The sequence below is a fragment of the Crinia signifera genome, chromosome 4 (assembly GCF_055691185.1).
Source record: "Crinia signifera chromosome 4, ASM5569118v1, whole genome shotgun sequence".
NCBI lineage: Eukaryota > Metazoa > Chordata > Amphibia > Anura > Myobatrachidae > Crinia > Crinia signifera.
This window is the reverse complement of record NC_139220.1, coordinates 235486794-235509974: the sequence shown is the minus strand read 5'-3', so window position 1 is coordinate 235509974 and position 23181 is coordinate 235486794. Positions and strand designations below refer to the sequence as shown.

General features: G+C 41.5%; 1 protein-coding gene across 1 annotated transcript in view; it reads right to left on the bottom strand.

Annotated features, from left to right (window-relative positions):
- EFL1 (elongation factor like GTPase 1) overlaps positions 1 to 23181 on the bottom strand; it is a 233292-nt gene that overhangs the window by 42277 nt on the left and 167834 nt on the right. The window contains exon 16 of the mRNA XM_083184020.1: positions 8104 to 8235. Coding sequence (XP_083040146.1) covers positions 8104 to 8235 — 132 coding nt within the window. The remainder of the gene's footprint in view (positions 1 to 8103; positions 8236 to 23181) is intronic.

Below are 23181 nucleotides of genomic sequence, written 5' to 3'. Positions count from 1 at the left end.
GGAACCAAGTAAAGCCATTTGTGAACATGTTGTTTACTGTGCACTGTTTACAGTGAATATTTAGAGCTGTGGCCCTTACCGAGTAGCTTGCTTAGCACACTGCTACCATCAGGTCCACTGACATTCCAAGAAAAGTGTATATTCTCCACAGACAGAAATAGAACGCAGCACAGTTGCCCAGACCAGGGTCTGTTTTGGTCTGGTTTATAATTACTTGATATTCTGCTTTGAAGCACAGATACTTCCGATTTTAATTTACACTGATGTGTGTACATAATGTCTCACATAAAAGCTGTTATAAATAAATAGCACAGAGAAAGCCAACAAGTAATTGGAAGTGGATCAAGCTGGCGCGGACGTGACTGTGGTGAATAGTACTTAGCAGGTATTAAGTGGCCCCGGTTTATATGCGCCGCAGAAGCCAATAGCTTTGTTTCTTGACGGGGAACTGAGTCAGAGTGGATTAAAAGAACCATTTAAAGAAACTGCAAACCTAACGATACAAAGCATAACACACTGCTGGAAGGAGGTGTATGGTCAGCAAATATACAGAGAACATGCATGAATGGACTAATATGGTATGACGTTAATATATATAGTACATAAACATAAAAACCTGTATAAATAAAATCTATGTATTATTAATCAATAATTATCAGGAAAGTCCATATATAATTTGGTGACAACAATATGTGGATCAGTAGCTCCCCTCACCATAAAATCATATTACTGATCTTGAGATCTACTAAACTGGGTACATATTCGCAGTATTAAGCCCGGTAAAGTAATAAAGCAGTTATAAAGTGGAAGGGGATAACGCACCAGACAATCAGCTGTGTTTGAAAAATGACAGGAGCTGATTGGCTGGTGCGTAATCACTTTCCACTGTATCACCGCTTTATCAATTTACCGAGCTTAATACATTTGCCCCAATATGCTGTATATACAATATCGTTAACGGTTTCCCTTGAACGCGTTTTAGTTTCACAAGGCTATCTTCAGTGGCCACATCTAGGAGCATGCTGTTGATGACAATAGTCAGGATTTTACTGCATGACAAAAGGGGCCACACATTGTTAGAAATATAGGGTATAATTTATTTCTTAACATTTATTTATACCCCTTTCAGACAGAAAAGTCTGAACATCCTGGCAAATACACAGCATTTCAAATGCTGCGTCATTTTGCCGGGAGCAGCCTGACTCCCCCTTCACACAGAAGAACAAATTACCGGGTTGAAAATTTCTACCCGGTAATTTGCTGAATAACACGGGTATTTCTTCTGTGTGAAAGGGTCAACCCGGGTCATAAATCCCGTGTCCTCCACCCTGGTCAATTCCAGGGTCGGAGACATGGAATTTACGACACGGGTGTGTTCTTTCACACAGAAAAAGGACCCGTGTTATTCACAAAATTACCGGGTGGAACTGCTTCACCCGGCAATTTTGTTTTCTGTCTGAAAGGGGTATTACAGTATATAGCACACACATATTCCACAGTGCTTTACAGAGAATATTTTAACATTCACATCAGTCCCTGCCCCAGTGGAGCTTACAATCTATATTCCCTACCACATATACATGCACACACAGACATTCTAGGGTTAATTTTGTTAGGAACCAATTAACCTAGCAGTATATTTTTGGATTGTGGGAGGAAACCGAAGTTCCCACAAGGAGAATATACAAGCTCCGCATAGTTAGGGCCATGGTGGGAATCAAATCCATGACCTCAGTGCTGTGAGGCAGTAATGCTAACCATTACTCCATCCGTGCTGCCCTAATTGAGTCCTACTTGCTCAAATGCAAATAAGCAGAGGACTGGAAAGTACATAGCTGCTGCCCAGACTGAAAGAAAACCCACCCCGTGAAAATCTGTGAGCGAATTGCGAATGTATTGATATTCGCTATTATCTGCCAATTCATACACAATTTACTCAACACTGAATGATTTTCTTTGAAAGAAAGTCTGACTCTTCCACAACTATGCCACAGACAGGCTGATTCAAACGCCTCGGCACACCTGCGATTTTCCTGACACTCCTAGAATATGGCAATTTCCTGTCAAATTGTGAAGGGATTATGATTAGATATTTGTGCTATTTCGGCTCACTCATGCACGCAACGATCCGTACACATGCACAATCATTCGATAATCGATAAGATTGCGAATTTCCACAAGAACGATCAGGTCTGAATAACCTCCATAGTACATACACATTAGACTAAATGCCCAAAAATATCATAAGCGATGTAATTATCGTCTAATTAATTTTCCACAACTTTCCACCTCTCTGCAACAACAGCTCTCTAATTCCTACATTTACCTCTCCTGACTCTGCTGTTTCCCACCTGTACCAGACTCTTGAAACAGCCCTTGATGAAGTGGCTCCAGCTTCCCATTACACCCCCCTCAGGCTTAGATGCCAGCCGTGGCACACCAAAATGACAAGACAACTACGAACTCAGTCACATAAAGTAGAACGCCAATGGCGTAAATCTCGTAATCTGACTTCTATGTGAGGAAATCAGTCTACCACTCCTACTGCAATGCTTTGGACACTGCCAAACAAACATACTTCCAATCTCTCATCTCTTCTCATGCCAACCAACCCTAAGCAACTTTTTAACACATTTTAGTCTCTTCTGTACCCTCCCTCTCCTCCCCCACCGGCTACCATCAGTGTACAAGAACTTGCCTCCTACTTTAAGGACAAGATTGATAACATCCGATATGAAATGATATGCTCTTCCACAACCTCTAACCCTCTTTCTTCCCCACCTGAACCCTCTGGCACTTTCTTTTCATTTGAACTCACAAAAGGAAGTTTCCACACTCTTAACTTCCTACTCTACTACCTCCCCTATTGATCCTATACTTGCACAAGTCATTAAAACTCTGTCTTCTGTTCTTATCCCAACCTTCACTAAAATCTGCAATCTCTCTTGCTATTGGAACTTTTCCTTCTTTGCTCAAACATGCAGTGATTACTCCCATTCTGAAAAAAAAAACACAATTCTGACTGTAACTCTCTCTATAACTACCGTCCTATCTCTCAGCTCCCGTGCCTCTCCAAGCTACTGGAGAGACTTGTCTACTCTCACCTCACATGCTTAGACCCGCTTCAGTCAGGTTTTCGTTCCCAACACTCCACTGAGACATCACTGAATAAAGTGGTGAATGATCTGGTAACTGCCAAGTCTAAAGGTCAGTACTCACTACTTATACTTCTAGGTCTCTCTGCTGCATTTGACACCGTTGATCATACTCTTCTCATACAAGCACTGCACTCCCTAGGTCCTAATGATACAGCCCTTTCCTGGTTCACATCTTACCTATCTGATTGCTCTTTCAGTGTTCGCTTCTCTGAACTCTTCACCTCTGTCAGTTGGAGTTCCGCAAGGCTCAGTCTAATGCTGCCCATACACGCTGCGATCCCGGCGTGCGTTGTGGGCTTAAATAGCATCCATCACATCGCATTGCATGCCTTGTGCATGCAATGCGATGAGATGAAAAGCAAGTACAAAAACTATGTGCAGCACATACTTTTTGTACTGTGCGATGAGGTGCCCCGGGAAACGCGAGGTGTATGGGCGGCTTTAGGTCCTCTGCTTTTCTCAATCTATACCTCAGCAGACGCTCATCGTCTGCTGATCTGCTCTGCCAGTCCCTCCATTGGTTACCTGTGTTTTACCGTATTCAATATAAAACCCTTCTGCTAGCACATAAAGCTATTAACCATTCTGCACCTGCTTATATCTCTTTACTTATGGCAAAATATCTCCCATCTCGACCACTCTGCTCTGCACAAGATCAGTGCCTATTTCCCTATAGATTGTAAGCTTGCGAGCAGGACCCCTTTGACCAGGGGTGTAGCTAGAACATTGTGGGCCCCATAGCAACATTTTTGAAGGGGTCTCCCACCCCCACCATTGTCATGAGAGGGAGAGAGAAAGAGTGTGTAAAGGAGAGAAAGGAGGAGAGATGGAGTGAGAGAGGGTGTAAGGGAGAGAGTGAGAGCGAGTGTCAGGGAAAGATAATGAGTGAGAAGGGGAGAGAGAAAGGGGGAGAGACAGGGAGTGTATTAGAGAGGAAGGACGAGAAACAGGGAGTGAGAGAAGGTTTCAAGTAGCGAGAGAAAGGGAGTGAAGAGTGAAAGTCTGACAGAGAGGGTTAGGAAGGAAGAGAGAGAGGAAGAGTGGGGAAAAAGCAAGGGAGGAGAAAGAGTGAGACTAGGGCAGAGAGAGATATAGAGAGAGCAATGAGATGGAGGGGGAGTTAGAAAGGTGAGAGAAAAATAGTAGCAGGGAGAAAGAAATATTTCCCCCCTTTCAACAGGCCCCCCCCTCTCCCCGGCCATCATCGCCAGGTCTCCCCTTTCAGCAGCACTTCTTTTGTACATTGGCAGCTCAGCCTCTTCCTGCCAGAGGCACAGGTATCGCTGCTCTCCCGTGCGCCGCTCCAGTTTTTCCTAGCAGAGCGTCTCCTGTCAGAGGCACAGACAGACCCGACTTTTCATTGTGTAGCGTCTCCTGCTACAGGCACATGCAGCCCCTGTTTTTTCGGATGCCGCGCGGCTCTACTGTGCCCTGGCTCTCCTTTGTGCAGGGGGTCCTGCCAGCAGCTCAGCTTGCCGCTCTCCTGTGCGCCGGGTCTTTACTGCTAAAGGGAGACACGGGACAGTGGCACATCCACTGTCCACACCACAGTATATAAAAAAATGTAGGAAAAAATCAAAAGGGTGCAGGGGACAGCCTGCTGGAGCCTTGGGCCCCATAGCAGCTGCAACCACTACACCCTCTGTAATTATGCCACTGCCTTTGATGGTCTGTAAATACCCAGTTTGTTGTACCACTGTCTCCTATTATAAAGCGCAGCGGAATATGCTGCGATATAAAAGAGACTGTTAATAAATATATATTTAGTATTGTGTTATTATGTAAATTATTGTTAATGTTTTAAATTTAATTACATGTGAGATTAATCAAAATGCGCAGCCTTTTTAAAGGTTAATAAATGTCCATTGTGGGCCCCAATGTGAATCAAATCAGACTGCTATCACTGCGGTCTGATCCATCTCTCACATGCCAGGGCAAGTTAGGGTATGAGCCTCAGGTGGGGGACGAAGAAGGGAGAGAACTGAGGTGACCTGGTATATGTTGCCTTTTACTCTTTTTTTTTTGGTTACATTTTAATGCATATTCCTGGCATATTTTAGTCAATATGTCTGCGTATCTTGTTAAGTCCCTTTATTTTAAAACATGATTGCTGTCATAGAATAAATTCCATCTTATCCTCTTTGCTATTCCAGAAACTCTACCTTCACGGTTGCACCAAGAGTTAAAATCATTCTGCATCTGGAGCTTTTGGGATAACTTGGCGCCTGTGATCCCAATCACTAGTTTATAACTTCCGTGTGCTGCCTTTTAATGCCAAAATGAGTTTTCTGCCAGCTCATATAGCTGTTTGATAAAAGCACATACTCGCCATCATTTTCATCCCTCTGCAAAAAATATCCTAGTCTCTCACATTGCATGCAGATACTTAATCCTTAAATATACAGGATAGTAAAGAAATATTTATTTTACCCTTGCAAATGTGCTCTGTAAAGCAGTGCAAAATTGCTGGAACTGAACTCAAATACATTGCTAACATTTTCAGTGCGGAAAACTGCAGACTGGTGAAGTCAAGAGGTTTGTTTTCGCAAACCAGGCATATGAGACAGACTGAAGGGGAAAACAAACAGTATTTTTGAGAAAGTTTTATTATCATCAAAAAAAAAAAAATTCCATAAATATATATTGTTTCGACAGCAGCAGCTTTCCATGTGAACAGCAGTCTCTTTTAGGGGAACATTTAATAAAGCTTCTAAAATTAAAAAGAGGTCACATTGCCCATAACAACCACTGCCATTCTGTAAAAAAAAAATCAGGGATGCAATAGAGAAATGACAAAGAATCTGATTGGTTGCTACGGGCAACATCACCCCTTTTCATTTTAGAAGCTTTAGTAAATTTATCTTAGTGCTTCACACTACTCATTAGTAAAATGTAGTCTTTAGTTCACCTCCTACAATTACAGGAAGGGGAATTTTAGGAGGACTTATGCACTAGTTATTTACAATAGGTGTACTTCAAAAATCTATTTTCCATAATATATTGGATCTGGACCTAATGGTATCTATGGAAAATGACTCACCTGGAGGTACTTCCCGGAGAGTCTATTGAGTATAAATAGGAAAGAGACAGGCACTCTTGTTGTGGGGGCACTCTTACTTTTTATAAAACTTAAGGTGCCCATACACAGTGCGATGATCGCACCCGTTATGGGCTGGACCGCATCTCATCGCAACACATGCATTTTGCATGCGATTTGCATGCGATGCGATCCGCAGTACAAAAAGTATGTGCAGCACATACTTTTTGTACTGTGCGATGCCCGCGGGAGCGCGCATCACATTGCCCGGTGCTATCACACCGTGTATGCGCACCTTTAGCTTTAAATTATATAAAAGGTAAAAATCTGGAAGGACATTCCAGATATAAGGACACATTCAACAAGGTTACGCACAAAACAAACACTAAATACAAAGTAAAAATGATTCCCAATTAAGGGTAATTGTTTGGCAGGTGCCCAAATAAATTAAAGCCTGCGAAAACATACAATTGTAAACAGTAATATGTCAGTTAGAAAAATAATTATGAGGTAGTCAATGATACATATATAATGTCAGTCACAGTGACTTAATCTAATCTATCTGACATGAACTAGTAGACAACCTTTTTGCTTCCTGAGTAGACTTGGAAGAACTGATTGGTACGTCTCCTTCGAATGCTGCCCATACACTTGTAAGATATTGCATACATTCATTCGATTTCGACCACATCTGTTCGATAAATCGAATGATGGTATGCACATTTTGTGTACCATTCGACATGCAATCCCACCCAATTTTTTTATCGCAAGGGGCATTCGATAAATCGCATGATTGTATGCACAATTGTATGCCAATATAAGCATTTTCAATGCAATTTTTTGAAAGGTGAGATGGGGGTCTGAGCGTGTCCCAACTATCCACTGTATAAAGGGTGGGTATAAAGCAGGAGATCTGCTGTCCTTGTCTCCCACAAGTTGGTTCCTGTTTGTGAAATACAATTGCAGGAGCCACTCAGTGAGGGTTCCAGAAGGATGAGAGTATCCTGGAAAGTGGATGAGTGGGACAGAGATAGTATTATTGGAGTGCTGGGTGTGTCAGGAAGATATGCTGCTGCTCTCCATGTGTTTAAATAACATTCATTGGGAGTGAGTGATATCCCATTTACCCCTTTAGCACTCAGAAACAGAAAAATAGATCTATACATATAGTAGTAAGTGGTACTTTGTGGGGTAACCAGAATCGGGAATAGTGAGGGAAGTGTACCTGAGAATTATCAAAGTAATAGTTCCAAGGTGAGGTAATCCAGGCTGGGGGAGAGTTCTGCCGTGCACAGCAGAGAATACAAAAAGACGGACTGTATCGCCTGTCGGCTTCTTCAGTCCGTGTCACACTGGAGAAGCCCACAGGCTCTTGCAGTATCTTAGCATCATAATTCTCCATTCATAGATAATTTGTCTTAATGTGCAGTGATGAACATCAAGGCTTTCTGGTATACTTTTGTAACTCTTTTCAGCTTTATGCAAATTAACACATCTTAATGTTGGGTATTCTGAGATCTCATTTGTTTGAGTCAAATACCTCATAACAGAGGCATAAATTTAGAAGTAGTGCCTGGAGGCACTAGCCATTTACTAGTACCAACAACCCTGGAGCACAAAATTCCTCTTGGCCCTTAATTCACCACCAACACCCCCCCCCCCACCCCAAGAAAAAAAAAAAACAATACCTAGTACACTAAAATACCCAGATACCTCCCCCCCCATACACTACAACACTGACATCCTCCACCCCCTTTCAATTCCCAGCCTTTTCTGAACAGGAACATGGGGGAGGAGAAGTAGCAGGTCCCACCATGTCTTCATAGGCCTGGGGAGGAGAAGTCAATAACCGAGGTGAGCGATAAGCGGGGCATGTATTCAACATGTGTACGGTCGTTTGTAACTCACTTGGATGAATCGGTTCAACAGCAACTCTTACAATTGGTGTTGCTTCGAAGTTAAGAGGAATGAATGGTGGACAAGCTGGTGACGTGGACAAAGTTGCTGACTTCAGGACAAATTCCTCCAAACCTCCAATACCTAATGACAGGACGAAAACATCAATGGTCAATTAAAAGAGAGTGGATACATGAGCTTACAGCATTAGTATATATATTTCTTGAAAAAATAGGAATTTAAACTTTGTTTAATACTGATCTTATGTGAATGTCAGAACTGGTAACACTAATACTGTATATTAAACACAAAATGAGGCTATAGAGCAAAGTAATCACAGCCAGAATAAAAGATTTGCTTGTACAGAGTACATTATATGAACAGTATTCTCCCCTTTGGGTACCATACAGATCCTACATCTGTCCTCATACACCTAGCCTCAATACTCCATGCAGTGCGAGATGCCTGGCATGCGTGAGCCGCGGGGTACCGTGCAACTCTGCTACCAAATGATATGCAACCAGTATACACCAGGAGACTCTGCTAATTCATTTCATTTGCAGCAATTGTATATGGTTTGTGATGGAGTCTGTATTATTTATTTACAGTTTCTCATATAGCGCAGCATATTCTGTTGCACTTTACAATCGGAATCAACAGTGATAAGACAAAATGGGAAATTACAGTAAGACAGAGGTTGAAGGGCCCTTGCAAGCTTACAATCTAATCTGTATAGGGAGCACTACGGAACCAGTCTTGCTAAAATGCTGCAGCTGCAGATTCTCAGTCTCAGACGCACACAGACATACAAGTGCTGCATATCAGATACAGTCTACTAGTGTGTCCTAGCCACAACACAATTCAATTAAGATGCATTTCAGGCAGAAAAAAAGACACTCGCCCCAAGCAGTGTCTCATGGGACCAGTCGCGCCAAGAGGGGCTGTTTTGAGCGACTGCAGCAGTGATGTATAAGGACATATCTGTATATTCCAACGGGACATTATAAGAATGTAAATATTCTACAGGGTCTATCACAACTGAATGATGTCATACTATGGGGGGTTATTCACCAATCATCCAAGTGGATTCCACTTATTATTGTATAGCAGTCATTCTTTATGTATACTTACGTTAATTAAGTGCTACATACAAACTAATTAGCATTTTAGGGAGAGCTACAATATTTCAGCAGACATTCTATAAACTGTGACTATCATAATGCTAAATAGGTTGTTTGTGTTTTCCTGCAGAACCTCTCTCAGGAGCAATGTATTAAATTGCTTAAGACCCGTGAGTCACAATTCTCAGACTATTAGTGTCAATGACAGTTAAAGGATGAGTATTCTTGGAAATATACAGGACACTGAGGTTACTTTGCACAGGCTTCCAGTATTTCACTAAACTATAACTGTTCTGTTATCCTTTAGACACAAAATCAAAACAGCATAATCACTGGGAAATATATGTTTTTTTTGTATATCACATTTATTTTCAAAGAGATCTCATAACATTTTAATTTTATTATGAGGATTCTTAAAATGAGCAGTTTTGGGAACCTGAGCAAGGACTATTGTAAGACAGATGAGACAATCAAATTTTAGCCTTAATTAACTTACCTGTAACCAAAGAAGAACATGGGGAGTGGGGGGAGGGGTCTAATCATAGATTTGATAATTACTAGTAAATGGAGATAAAAAAAAAAACCTGTCTCCAAATATTCTGACTGATTCACTAAAATAGAAAGTTCTCATTTATTTTGTTGAGGTGTACAGGAATTTAGCTAGCACAGAAGTGTCCTCATACATCTAGCCTTGATACACCACACAGCAACAGATGCCTGACACAAGTGACTTCCTAGGCATCTATTTTTGTCGCAATATGCTAGGATGCATTAGTATACTTTGCAGATTAATTTAATATACGGCACTGCTATGTTGTGTGCAACAGTGTCTATATACAAAGCACAACGGAACTTGTGTTGGAAAAAGGCTGCAGCTACTACAGTACATTGTAGCACTTCGTATATAGATTCAGAGACTCAGTTGCATGCAGATATAAAAGTGTCATATCAAATTAATCAGTCGGCAAAGAAAAAAACAAAAAGCAGCGCTCCAATGATGTAATATGTGAATCAATTATGAGAATTTAAAATTAATTTAAATAAGACAAGATATTATTAAACATAAAAAAAAAAAAAATCACTCAATAAAAATGCATGTATAAAAACAACAGTGATGGAATCCAGATCTCATATTTGGTAAGAAAGCACCCAATGCTGGGTAAATAAATAACCTTCACTGTCCAAACAGCAGTAGTCCCGGTCAGTGAAGTCCACAAGGCATAATACATCCTGAGCGCCGTATGAGGGAGTGGCTTGATGTTGGATGGTGCCCACCTACAACCTTACATCGATTTGTATCCGTTTGTGTCAGGAAACTTAGGGCCTTATTCAGATCTGAGCTCAGTACAAATTTGTTTGGAAAATGGGCAAAACCATGTGCACTACAGGTGGAGCAGTTGTAATGTATAGAGAGACTTAGATTTGTGTGAGTTATTTTGTTTCTGTGCAGGGTAAATACTGGCTGCATTATTTTTACACTGGAATTTAAATTTCAGTTTCAGTACACCCCACCCAAATTTAACTCTCTTTGCACAGGTTACATCTGCTCCCCACCTGCAGTGCACATGGTTTTGCCCATTTTCCAAACAAATTTGTACTGAGCTCAGATCTGAATAAGGCCCTTAAGCCAAAGTCATCCAGTTTTTGGGGACCTAATAGTCAGATTAATGAGCAGGTAAGTACAATAGTAATGGCCGCAGATCTGGAGAAAATCCAACGCATTTCACTGGTCCAAACGCCAGCTTGGTGGGGTAACAATATTGCCACACCACGTGTGCCAATATTCTTTGTTACTACAGTATTCACAGCAGAAAGATGCCAGGAAAATACAGTGTGGATCCCAATCATACTGTTCCCATAGAGGCTCAAGCCAATGCATTGACCCCACACGGCTAGTTACATGGTTAATAATTAAAAAATAGTTTTAAGTGTGTCTATTGTGTAGCATAGAAACATTTGTGGCATCCTGATTTGGTGGTAATCAGTCCAGGTTCTTAATCCCTAACGCTGTGTACAAATTTTGACTAACTTTGTATTCAATTTTGACTATATAGTCAATATCAAATAGAAAGTTAGTCAGAATCACACAGTATTAAGCCACATTCGATCTAAATTCGATCCCAAAGTGGGGCCCTCGGCATCGGTATCTAAAGCAGAAACAGACTGTGCAGACAAGTCTATTTCTGCTAGATTGAAAGGAGGGTAATGCTCTGCTCAATGCAGCATGACTCCCGGCTCCAACCCAACTGCCCTCCACCTGGCACAGTCCCTCCCTCCCTGCCACTGATTTTGGGCGGTATTCAATGTGAATACCTGCGAGGTGCAGCGAATCCTCTTTAGGATTCGCTGCACATTCGCCACGTTCCGGAGCCAGCGGGCTCCGGTATTCAACGTGTCAGGGGCTCGCTGCCCCTGACTGGTGAATATGAGCTCCTGCGGCGAATGCCGCAGGGAGCCTGAGGACGGTGCCAGGCAGAGAGATGGAAGTCTCTCTGCCTGGCCCAGAACGTTTGTGGGGGGCAGGTGGGCTCCCTGGGTGCCAGGCAGCACAGGCTGCCCCCCGGGGGTGCCAGCAGGGGAGTGTATATTCACTATAGCCGATGGTAACGATCGGGTGCAGTGAATATATGAATATGTAATGAGCGGCTCGGTTCCGGCGCCCCCTGCTGGCTGCTGTGTAAAAAAAAAATATATATATTTTTTTAAATTAAATATATATTCATGTGCTTACAGCACATGAATAAAAATAGCATGCCCCTCCTCAGAATAAAATTCCTGATTTTTTTACACCAAATGTAAAAAACAAAACACTTTATTTTAAAAGTTCACATTCCACTTCACCATAAAAAGATAGCGATTCCTACTCGGTGAATCATGGCGAAAAAAACCTTCAAATGTATTCGCCATGTGGTCATTGAATAGGGTGATTCACCGTTTTTGTCAAAAATTCGCCAAACAGCACAAATTCGCCATAAAAACATGGCGAATCAGGCTCATTGAATACCGTCCATTGAATCAATATCGGCAGCTGCCAGATCACACCATGTGTACACACCTTGAGGCTGTGGTTGTGGAATTTCTGGGGGAAAAGCACTATCCAATGTTTTTTTTATTATTTTTTTTGAATTATGAACTTTCTTTTCAGTGGAAAGAAATGTCATTATTCTTAAGTTCATTCATTTTAATGGGGTTTTTGCATATAAAGGCGAAAGTACCCAATAAAATGAAAAACTGAGTTCTTGCATTCTGAAGGTATGCACAAATGTACAGTTTACATAAATAGGATAAATTATATTTGCACTATAATAAAATATAATTATGTATGATTATAAAAATCACACATCCTCTCCAACAGGTGAATGCCCTCTTAATGTGTAGAGATTCACAGGTGTTTTCCCCTTAGTGAGACTTGGATTTCACATGGAATAAAGGAGTTTAATGCAAACATAGTGGCTTAGATAGTTATTAGGTACACCATACCTGTAGGTAAAGGAAACTTGAAATTGTGACGACAAAATATAGTCCCCTTAGAGTGTACTTCTCTTAGGTACTGCACTTACATTAACAGTGTTAAAACAAGTTGACTTTGTAGTTCATACTAAAAGCCCAGAGGCGAGATACTTGTGGTGCCTTCCCCAACCTCTGATCTGATCACTTCCAACATCATATCCTAGCAACAAATCAGACACACCCTCTCTCCATGGCTGCCGAGATGGGGTGTACTAATTCCCTGGGGCCAGGCTTGTTAGAGGGCTGGGTCATTCACTAAGGGGGACATGGTTCCCTATGTGCTCCCTGCTCAGGTGTTAGGAGGAGGAGATGCTATGGAGTGTGCACTTAAGAGGTAGTCTTTGCCCAAGTGCTGACCTTCAGGGTGGGGCCCTGCTTCCTACAGATCACATTCACCCTCCCCCCTCCATTTTCAAGGAAGGTGAATGTTAAAGGAGGACTGCCGCACATGCCCACTAGGCTCCCGCATTATTCCTGTTCTGGGGAGCGTAAAGAAGAACTTGAAGGCCTTGCATTTTCTCCTGTATTTACATCACTGTTATCGAGGTTATTCTTGAAAACTGTATCAGTCATCTTTGTGCCGAGTGCCTACCGGATCTTAAAGGCTCCTCCCATCACACACAGAGCATACCAAATAAAGCAAGCATCAAATATTGGGATACAGTTTAATAAAAAGTGCAAAAGTATATTATTATATAATGCGACTATCATCTCTATTTGTGCATATGATGTTATGTAAAACGGTTAAGGGGTATTTTTATACAGCGTTTTTTTCATTTATATAGTACAAACTTAATTTGTACAAATGTCCAGTGTTTAGAAGCGAACGATAAATCCACATATGAAAATCGGCAGCACAATTCCAATTCTTGTGCTGAGCAGCTGAAAAGTTACTAAATAAGAAAATCAAAACAACTGGACGCCACCTTTAAACGCTCAAAAAAAAAAAAAAAAGTTACCGTAAAATAATGTCAGAATTTACAATCATTGTTTTCTGTTCACTAAGAACATGACCTTGAAATGACAAAAAAAAAAACATGAGCAAACATTTACCATCAAGTATATTACTGCCAAACTAGGTGGGTGAGTCACTGACTTAACACATTCTTTGACGAAAGGCAACAATAAAGACGTCTTCTTGACAAGCTTTTGCTATTACAAAGCTACATGAAGAATCAGTAGTGCACAAGTCTGTTCCAGAAATGGTTAATGCCATTAGAACGATCATGGATGAACAATTGTTGCTGCAATAGTCAATATTTACTTGCCCTAAATTGCCACCAATCTGCTATTTGTGCCAATGATTAATGGTATTAACAAGAAAACTATTTTATGCAACATGTTTCTTAACTGGAATTATTATAAATATTGGACAGATTACAGGGATTTATGAAAATCCAATGATTGGAAACAAGATAGGAAACAGATTTATGCTGAACTCAGTGATTATTCTCTTCTGTATAGCTTTCAGCAATGTAGACTGGGGGTGTTCCAGCTACACGGAAGAATATTGCAGACGAGTTCTTGTATACCTATCCACACAAATTACATCCAGGCTGTCCTAACAGTTAGTGCCACCACCAACCAACTAGATCTCCCGTTTTACCTGAGTAAATACTATTGCTCATGATAGATCAGTGTAAAATGTAGATCAGGAATATACAAATTCCAGTAGTTTTGTTGTATTCTATACATACCACCACCTCCAGATCCTTGGACAGCTGAGCCATTACTTGGCTGCCCGGCAAAGCGGCTGCAATGGCTGTCAGTGGTGTCACTAGGGGGCACCGCAGATCACATTGGTATGAGAGATCTGATCTGTGGCGGGTGGCCAAGTGGTACTTACCCCTTTATCCTTAATCTAGCTCTCGCTGGAAGCAGACATTTTTTGGTCTTACATTATGAAAACTGTTAGTTCAAACATAATTGCAGCAATACATACCTATAAATGGTCATCCAGATATGGAAAGTTTTGCCACACAGGTCAGAGAGTTGGGAGCTAAAGGGCTAATTCAGCATGGATTGCTAATATGAGAATTCACAGTGGACTGCAAAGAGTAAGGTGCAGCCCAGACAGGAAGAGAAAACGCCCCTTGCTTAATTGCAAGAGAATTGCGAACCGCAATCCACTAAAAAACCCATGACAATCCGTACGCATTTTCTGTCGCTTCCTCATGCATGCGCAATGTGAAGGGTGCGCATGCACAGACATTCGAGAACCGCTACATTTGCAGGTTCACTATTTATCAAACCAGGCTGAGTTAGCCCCTAAATCCTATTCGGCGCTGATCTGCACAGTGGCAGAAAAATAGGTGCACACAGCAATGACTGTGATTGGAGGAAAAGGGATTACAATTAGGGAAAAGCCTTAAGGGGCACACACACAGAGCGATTTCAGACCCTTTTCGAATTGATCTGACTAGATTGCTTAGAAAAGGAGCACGGATTGCGGTGTGTGTGTGTATGTCCTGCACACCGCTTTTATCTGCCCGCAAAGCCAGCGCTTGCATCTGACTAGTTTGCTTAGAAAGTAAACACGGGTTGCTCCGTATGTATGCCCCATGGCGATGCGCAGTCCAGCACATCGCTACTGTCTGACTATATTTTGATGGCATGCTGTCAAAATCTAGTCATCGCCAGTGTTCTCTCACCATAGAAGACTGGCCTGCATGGATCGCTCAGCACACATCTCGGATGTATAGCAGGTGTGCAGCGATGTGTGCTGAGCAATCTGTGCTTTAACACATCGCTCAGCACAGGGTTCCCCTGTCACCCCATGTTTGGTGTTTAAGACACATTATTTAATTATTTTCTGGGTGGGAGAGGGGGATTATATATATATATATATATATATATATATATATATATATATATATATATATATATATATCACTCTCACGGCGGCACTCAGAGGTCAGAAATAAAAGCCAAAACACACTGTATGTGTTCAATGTTTCAGTGCTGGTGCACTTTTATCAAGAACAGTGTAACCTGATAAAACAGTCGAGCCTCTGGAAGTGCCCGAGACGGAGACGGAGGAGTCCGGTGACGTCATGGGCACTTCCGGAGGCTCGACTGCGGGACGCTGAGGGAAACTGCATGCTCTCACCACTTCACAAATCAGCTATTTAAGGTAAGAAAGTTCTTGCTTTCTTTTGGTCACCAGCACAGCACTACTTGCACTTTATGGTACTAGTCTTGAGGAAAAGACCCGTCGGTCTTGAAACGTCGACCATGATGTACTGTATCTGACATTACATGGAATAAAACCCGTTTAAACTGTGTCTGAGACCGTGGAGTGCCGCTGTTTCCTATCTGGACCTTGCCAGGCCAGGAGGTATCGAGACTCTATATATATATATATATATATATATATATATATATATATATATATATATATATATATATATATATATATATATATATATATATTTATATATTTATGGTTCCCACCAGAAGTGGGTAAATTTACAAAGCAGTGATTTCCAAACACTATAAATCACAGTCCCAATTATTTTCTGTGGAGACTACTTTACGATGTAAGGCTGGGTACACGCCAGAACGACCATGATCGTGTGACGATTTTAAATCAGTTTCCTTTGAGGTCTCATGATGGATTGGACTATACAAACACATACAATCTGCACCTAGCCGGTACCCAATCAAATGTAGATTGACAAATCTTTACTGCAGTAGGTAAAATCTCTAATCCGACCTATGAAGTTATTTTTACTGCAGAGGAATCATGTAATTCCTCCACAGCAGCCTCTGTCCTCTTCTCCACTGTATGGTGTCCTAAAGGGCAGCTACGTGATAGGGAAAACTATTACTTCACCATCAAGCTCTTCACAGGGAAAGCCACTGATCAGAGCTGCTTTTGATAAACTGCAACAACAAAAAATCCTTATGGCTGCAACACGCGGTGTAAGGATGGCGAGTTTAAATACACATGCAGAACATAACAAATAGGTCCCTAAGCACGGCAATGGGAGTGGGAACCGTGTACTAATAGAACCAGTGCTAACTACAGGTTATAAGAAAAGGAAAAAAGAATCAGGGCATCCGGACAATCCATAAATAAAATCAAAACGGTACTTGTGTAGTTTCACGCCAGCAGATAAATCGCATGTGATTGCATTGCATGCGATGCGATCAGATGCGATTTTGCACCTGTTCATAACCTCACTATCCACTACGCATGGAGTTGATGTTATATAGTGTTGCGTAGTGGATAATGGGGTTATGAACTGGTTCAAAATCGCATTAAATCGCATGCAATTGCATGCGATATATCTGCCACCGTGAAACTAAACAAGTACCATCAGAACTAATCCTTTTTTTTTTTTTACAATGGAGAAGTTCACTTCTGTCATTTTTATAGTTCAGAGAATATTTTAAACCACATCTGAAATAATTACAAATGTTATGACTGCTTAATGTCTGAGAAATGTCATGCCTTCTGGATTTTTCTAAGGAGTCATCCTATTGAACCAAACACAAAAAGTGTCTGACACTTCCCCAGCTGCTTACTACAATATGACCCATGAAGAGGTTAACAAAAACCACCATGCACACAATAAAAAATGTATGCAGAGCTCAGATGTTATTTTGCACAGCCATTAGTGGAATCTCCCTTTTATACAAGCTCAGTCTTCTTTCTACCCTAAGGTGTAACGGTCTCTCTGACAGCAGGCTGGGATTTGCTAGCTTTGTGCCATTTCACGTGCCAAGCTGCTGGAACTGCTTGAACTAACTGCTGTCATGCTGGAAGACACTCAACTACAAGCTGAGAGATTGTGCTGGTGTTAATCCAGCCCTCCAAAAGGAGGACAACCAGGCTGTTCGAGCTCAACACCTACTGAGCCACGCTTCACAAACAGCCTGCTTTCCAAAACAAAGCTAGGGTCACTGTTGACATAACAAGAGCATCAAAACTCCCTCCCTGGAAGAAGGAAAGTGTCACGTCATCAATTCCTTATAACTCTGTTAGGATTAATATGAGGCTCTTCTGTAAGGGCTCATACACACAGGCAGGGTGGGATAGATTTGGTTGTAAAATCAGCCTGGAAAATTGATGGGAGCAGCGCTAGTGGGAGTGGGATAGAGGACAGCTCCTCATTCAGATTGAGCATAAATGCGGCATTGCTGGAGTCTTTTGCTGCAGTTGCATTTGTGACTTTATGCTAATGCAGCTACAATGACCTTCCCTGCATTGCCCCCTATACATTTAGGGGCACCGACAGGTCAGCCAGGCCCCGGTAAAATGGAGGGGCATAACCACTGGACACCCCTCCATTGGGAAAAAACCATGAGGCACTGAGCAGTGTGAGCTGAGCTGGGGAGGGAGCAAGGCTGTGCTGCAGCGGCAGCCTGTCTTCTTTCTCCCCATTGCCTGTCTCCCTGCAACGGGGGAGCGGGACCCTGGTCCGGATAAAAATTAACCCTTTAATCGCCACTGTAGACATCCATGCATCCAAATTTGCAAAGACTCAGATGCAAACTTTCAATGTCTACAGATGCTGCAATGGTCTTGCTTTAGACATCACAACCAGTTGCACCATTAAACTTTCACCAGTATGGCCAATGTGAGCAATTTGGGGTATCTATCCATTTTCAGTATCATGTCCATACTACATTACATCTGGGCTTTTTTAGCCAACCCTCTCTGTACGACTACCATCGGGACATACAGGTATACGGGGTGCAAGATGCATGTACAGATGAAAAACATTGTACAAAAATAAAACACATTTGTTCTAAACAAACAAACAAACAAACAAACACTGATTGGACCCCACAGTACAAAAAACAAACACACTGGGCCAAAAAGAAAACAAATGTGTGTGTGTGTGTGTGTGTGTGCGTGTGTGTGTGCGTGTGCGCGTGAGGCCAGGGAGTAGGGCTGGTCATCCAACAATGAAATGAATCATTTTTTCCAGTGCTTCCCATTAAACAGTATGCCCGTTTCCAAACAAATCTCCTGAAATATTAGTATTATGTAAATTGTAAAAGCACTAGTTGTACAAATAAAAGGAAAATTGGTGAAATTTAATAATGCGTATAAAAAAATATACATATACAGGTTGGGTATCCCTTATCTGCATATCCCAAAACCAAAATATTCTGAAAATATTCAGTTTTAGTTGTTTATTCCCCCCTCCCCACACACCCCCCCCCCTTTTTTATAATTACCTCATCCCCCGCGGCCATCGGATTCCTATTCAGTGGCATCCTCAGGATCGGCACGCTGCTGAAGAGGAATCCGATGGCCGCCATTGGACACCGTGGACGTTGGGGGACCAGGTAAGTATGTAAAAAAAATAAAAATAAATCCCAAATCCAGAATAATCCCTTATCCAAAATGCTCATCATCCCAAGTTTTTTGGATAAGGGATACTCAACCTGTAATAATAAACAAAAATATATTAATAAATTAGGCTGGACCCAAACAAAGAAGTTGTAAAGGACCTCACATAGGAGATCATTCTGGTTGGCTCACAAAGCTGCGAATTTCGCACCTTTGCAAGCCAACTAAATGCCGCCTACACATAGATTTCCCTGCACCTATGCAAATGGATGTTTTGCACAAACATCCATTTGCAGCTTGCATGCAGGGCAGAAATCATTGGATGGTCGCCAACCATCCAATGATTTCTAAAGCGTTAGCAAATCTAAGTCACTTTCTGGTGACTTAGATTTGCAGCACCTTTGTACGGGAAGAGGGCTTAATGTATATCCCCTCCCCTAAAGCCTACATTTGAGCTTTAATCACCCTCAAAACCTACAATTAAGCTTAAAGCCCTGGGTACTGTATCTCCCACTGGGGAGAATGACATTTAAGTTTATGTAAGTAGCTTATGTGAGGGTTTTCTTTCCTCAGCAGTAGGAAGGAAAACTAATGGCATAAAAACAAGCACTGCAATGCTATGTGTTTTTTTATAGGTCCAAAGCCTATGACAGTACTATTGTGCATACTAGGGATCAGCGTTTCTCAACACAAGCTCTTGGAGACCTCTAACAAGCATGTTTTTCATATATCTTTGTTGGACCACAGATTTATTCTTTTTCAAAATATAAAAAAAAAAAAACACAGGATTCGGGATTGAAAAATGCCCATTCCTGGGATTTCAGGGATCCTGGGATTGGCTTCCCTAATAAACAAAAAAATGCCACGGGAGGTGCGGCTGCGCAGCGTGGCCTCTGACCACATCATGCTGTGCAGAGCCGCACATCCGGGGATGGGAGATGCCGGGCAGTGTCTGAGCGCTGGAAACTCCAATCCTGTGACTGAAAATCCCGGCAATTTTGGGGCCTAATAACAGGTACCTGCCGATACCGGGATTGGCCACCCTAGTCTGTTAGCTGCCAGTATCAACATATTCACCCTCAAGGTATTAGAAGAGGCAATTTGTCCACTTAGCTGTGTCCTCAGACAGTAGGCTGAACGCCCGTAGATAGAGCCTGTCCTTATGTTTTCCCCCTATATCCCTATAGATTGTAAGCTTGCAGCAGGGCCCTCCTACCTCCAAGTCTGTCTGTTGTTACCCAGTTTGTCTTATCACTGTCTACTATTGTAAAGCGCAACGGAATCTGCTGCGCTATATAAGAAACTGTAAATAAATAAATAATAATAAATAGAGCACAATCAGGGTGTGCTGATTTAAAGCAACTTGATTTAAGTTTAAAGCTCTTAAATTTGCCACAGAAATAAAAATCCACAATCAAATACTCTCCTACCAACACTAGTCAAGTTCCAAGCAAAAGCAACCCTGTTCAATTACCTCTTGTTTGACCACGATGTTGTGTCAACAGGGGAACCAATAGATTGGTGGAGAATGTACTTTGGTTTAGAAACTGTCAGTCTCCTCACAGAATCAAGTGAAATAATTAGTTTCACCTGTAGATCTTTTAAAATGTGTCAAACAGTAACGAGTGCACTTGTCGGGTGAACTTTGTGGAGTCCTGAAGACAGAGTTTGGGAAACACTGCACTAGGAGATGAAAGAGGAGGAAACACATTTGTAGAGGATACTGTCCCTGCTACTCTCCACCAAAACACTCCTACCTACTGTAGGAAATAGCTAAAGAAGACAAAACATACACTGTTAGGGTTCCCGGGAGTTGGAATACCATGGAACAGCTTTTAAAGTCGTGTAAATGGTAAGATTTGTTTTATCTTTGGTCTGTAATAACACATTTACAATTTTAGAAAATTGAACATTGATCGACTTTTTTCCACCTTAGTGTGCTATGGTAAATATTCAATTTCATTACCAAATTAACATCAAGTTTATATTTGAGTTTTGAGTACTTTTATGAACTGCTGCTCACAACTTCCAAGTGTAGTTTAAACACTGCAGACAAGACAAACTCCAGCGTCACCCCCTGGTGAGATCCTCAGTGACGGGTGCTGCACAGGTGCAAAGTGTATGTTTACATATTGTGGAAAAAAATGATAGCAACAAAGAGCCAGACTCTCAGCTTTGTTCCTAGAAGTGTAACTTACACTGACAGGTTGCAACAGATACAGATGGCTACATCGTAGAATTACTCAGTCTCCGTCTTCTGAAGTGTATACAGAGCAGTGCTGAACTAGCCCCAAGCACGCAGTGCTGCAGGGACACTTGTTTGTTGCTATAAAGTACCAGCAGACCAGTGTCCTGGACAGTAATAGAAAGCACCTCCAAACAAAGCACATGCTTTCCAGCTGAGACGTTCTTCCAGAATCCATGTTAGTTTTAACAAAGGATACCTGAGCATGTTAAACTCACCAAGCACGGTATAAATCTGCCCTGGCCCAGCTGTGATTACAGCTTAGCTACTAGCATGGACTGATATACTGAAGTGAGAAACGTTTGTAATGCATTTTTCAACCTGTTTTCTTTATTTAGGGTGGTTCCAGATTCCAACGCTCTCAAGCCAGATTTGTGATTTTTTTTTTTATCTCAGCTGGAAAAGTGCAGTGCTTGTAAGTCTCACATCTTGTGGGCTTAGAACTCTTGAGACATGATCTATTCAAATACAGTGTATTTCACACAGAGAGATTTTTTAAAGGGCACATTGTACACTTGTCCAAAATGCTACTGTCCACATTTTATAAACCTCTGGAAACAAGCTTTGGGGCACAGTTATTATTTTATAAATAGAAATTATCTGGATTGTTTACACTTTAAACATGGAGTGAAAATTATTTTTTTCCCAGTATTTCGTAACCCTGTCAGTTTTTCTTTTACAATATTAAATGGTACATGGCCTATACCACAAAACTAAAAGGTGCCCATACACTTGTCTGATTTGGGCCAATTTCGCCCGATCCATAAAGATTGGGCCAAGAAATAGGCCCAAATCGGAGGTGTTTGACATCCCCTTCGGGTCCGATGCACGGTCCTGTGTGCATCGGACCTGAGCCGGAAGTCAGACCTGCTGCCCATCCGACTCTGCCCCCTCCCAGCGGTGGAAGACAGGGACGCAAGTGATGCATCGCATGTGAAAGGACAACAGTCGATGTATCGCATGCGATCCTGACGCCCGGGAAGGGGGACCAGGTGGCCCATACATTGCAGTAGTGTATAGCCACCTTTACCCAGAAGGAATTGATGATCTTAACATGTATAGTTTGAAGCAGGGAAGGGAAAGGGGGCTCCTACTTAATAATACAGCCTGAAGAAACAAGAACACCACAGAGTATTAAGCAACACTTTCAAGAGGATATGTACAACCACAAACCAGTAGTAATGTTACCTGGTGATGGCGTTCTAGAGCTTTTACTATTGCTTTTGCTATATTTCCCAAATATTCACAATACACTCACTCCAATACAAGCACAGCATGTGAACACCCAGAGTGCGAACACCTACTGTATCCTTAATGAGCCACTCAATGATAAATTCTTCTTCTAGCGGATTGATAGTCTATGTAAATATTTGCTAAGTTGACAACACGTAAATATATTTTCACTTCATCTATAAAACACTCCAGAACAATTTATCTGCAAGGCAGCATTTGATAGATCAACTTCTGGCACAGACAAAATGATACGATATGTAAATTAATTTAATCTGAGGCTTAAAAGAAAATTATAGCTAAAGGCATGGCTCCTATATCAAGTAGCACTTTGCAAAAATCAAGATCGTAGTAAAAGTTTCCCTTAAATATCTGCAACAGAATGTGCTCTGTGGGGGAAGTGATTATTATGTTTCTCATATTCTTCCTTAGGAATCAGTGATGCTGTCAGTGACATCTGTTCTGCTGTAACCAAACCAAAACCCAGTCTGTGAATATCTGCATGATATACGTATATATGTGCCTCATATAGATGTACAGGGACAAAAATGCTTTTCCTTTTTTAACAATTATATTTTATCTTCATAGAACACTAATTGTTTTGAATGGGTTTCTCATCAGCCTATGGTATGAAAAGATGTAGGAAGATGTAAAGGTATGCAGCATTTTTAAAAGAA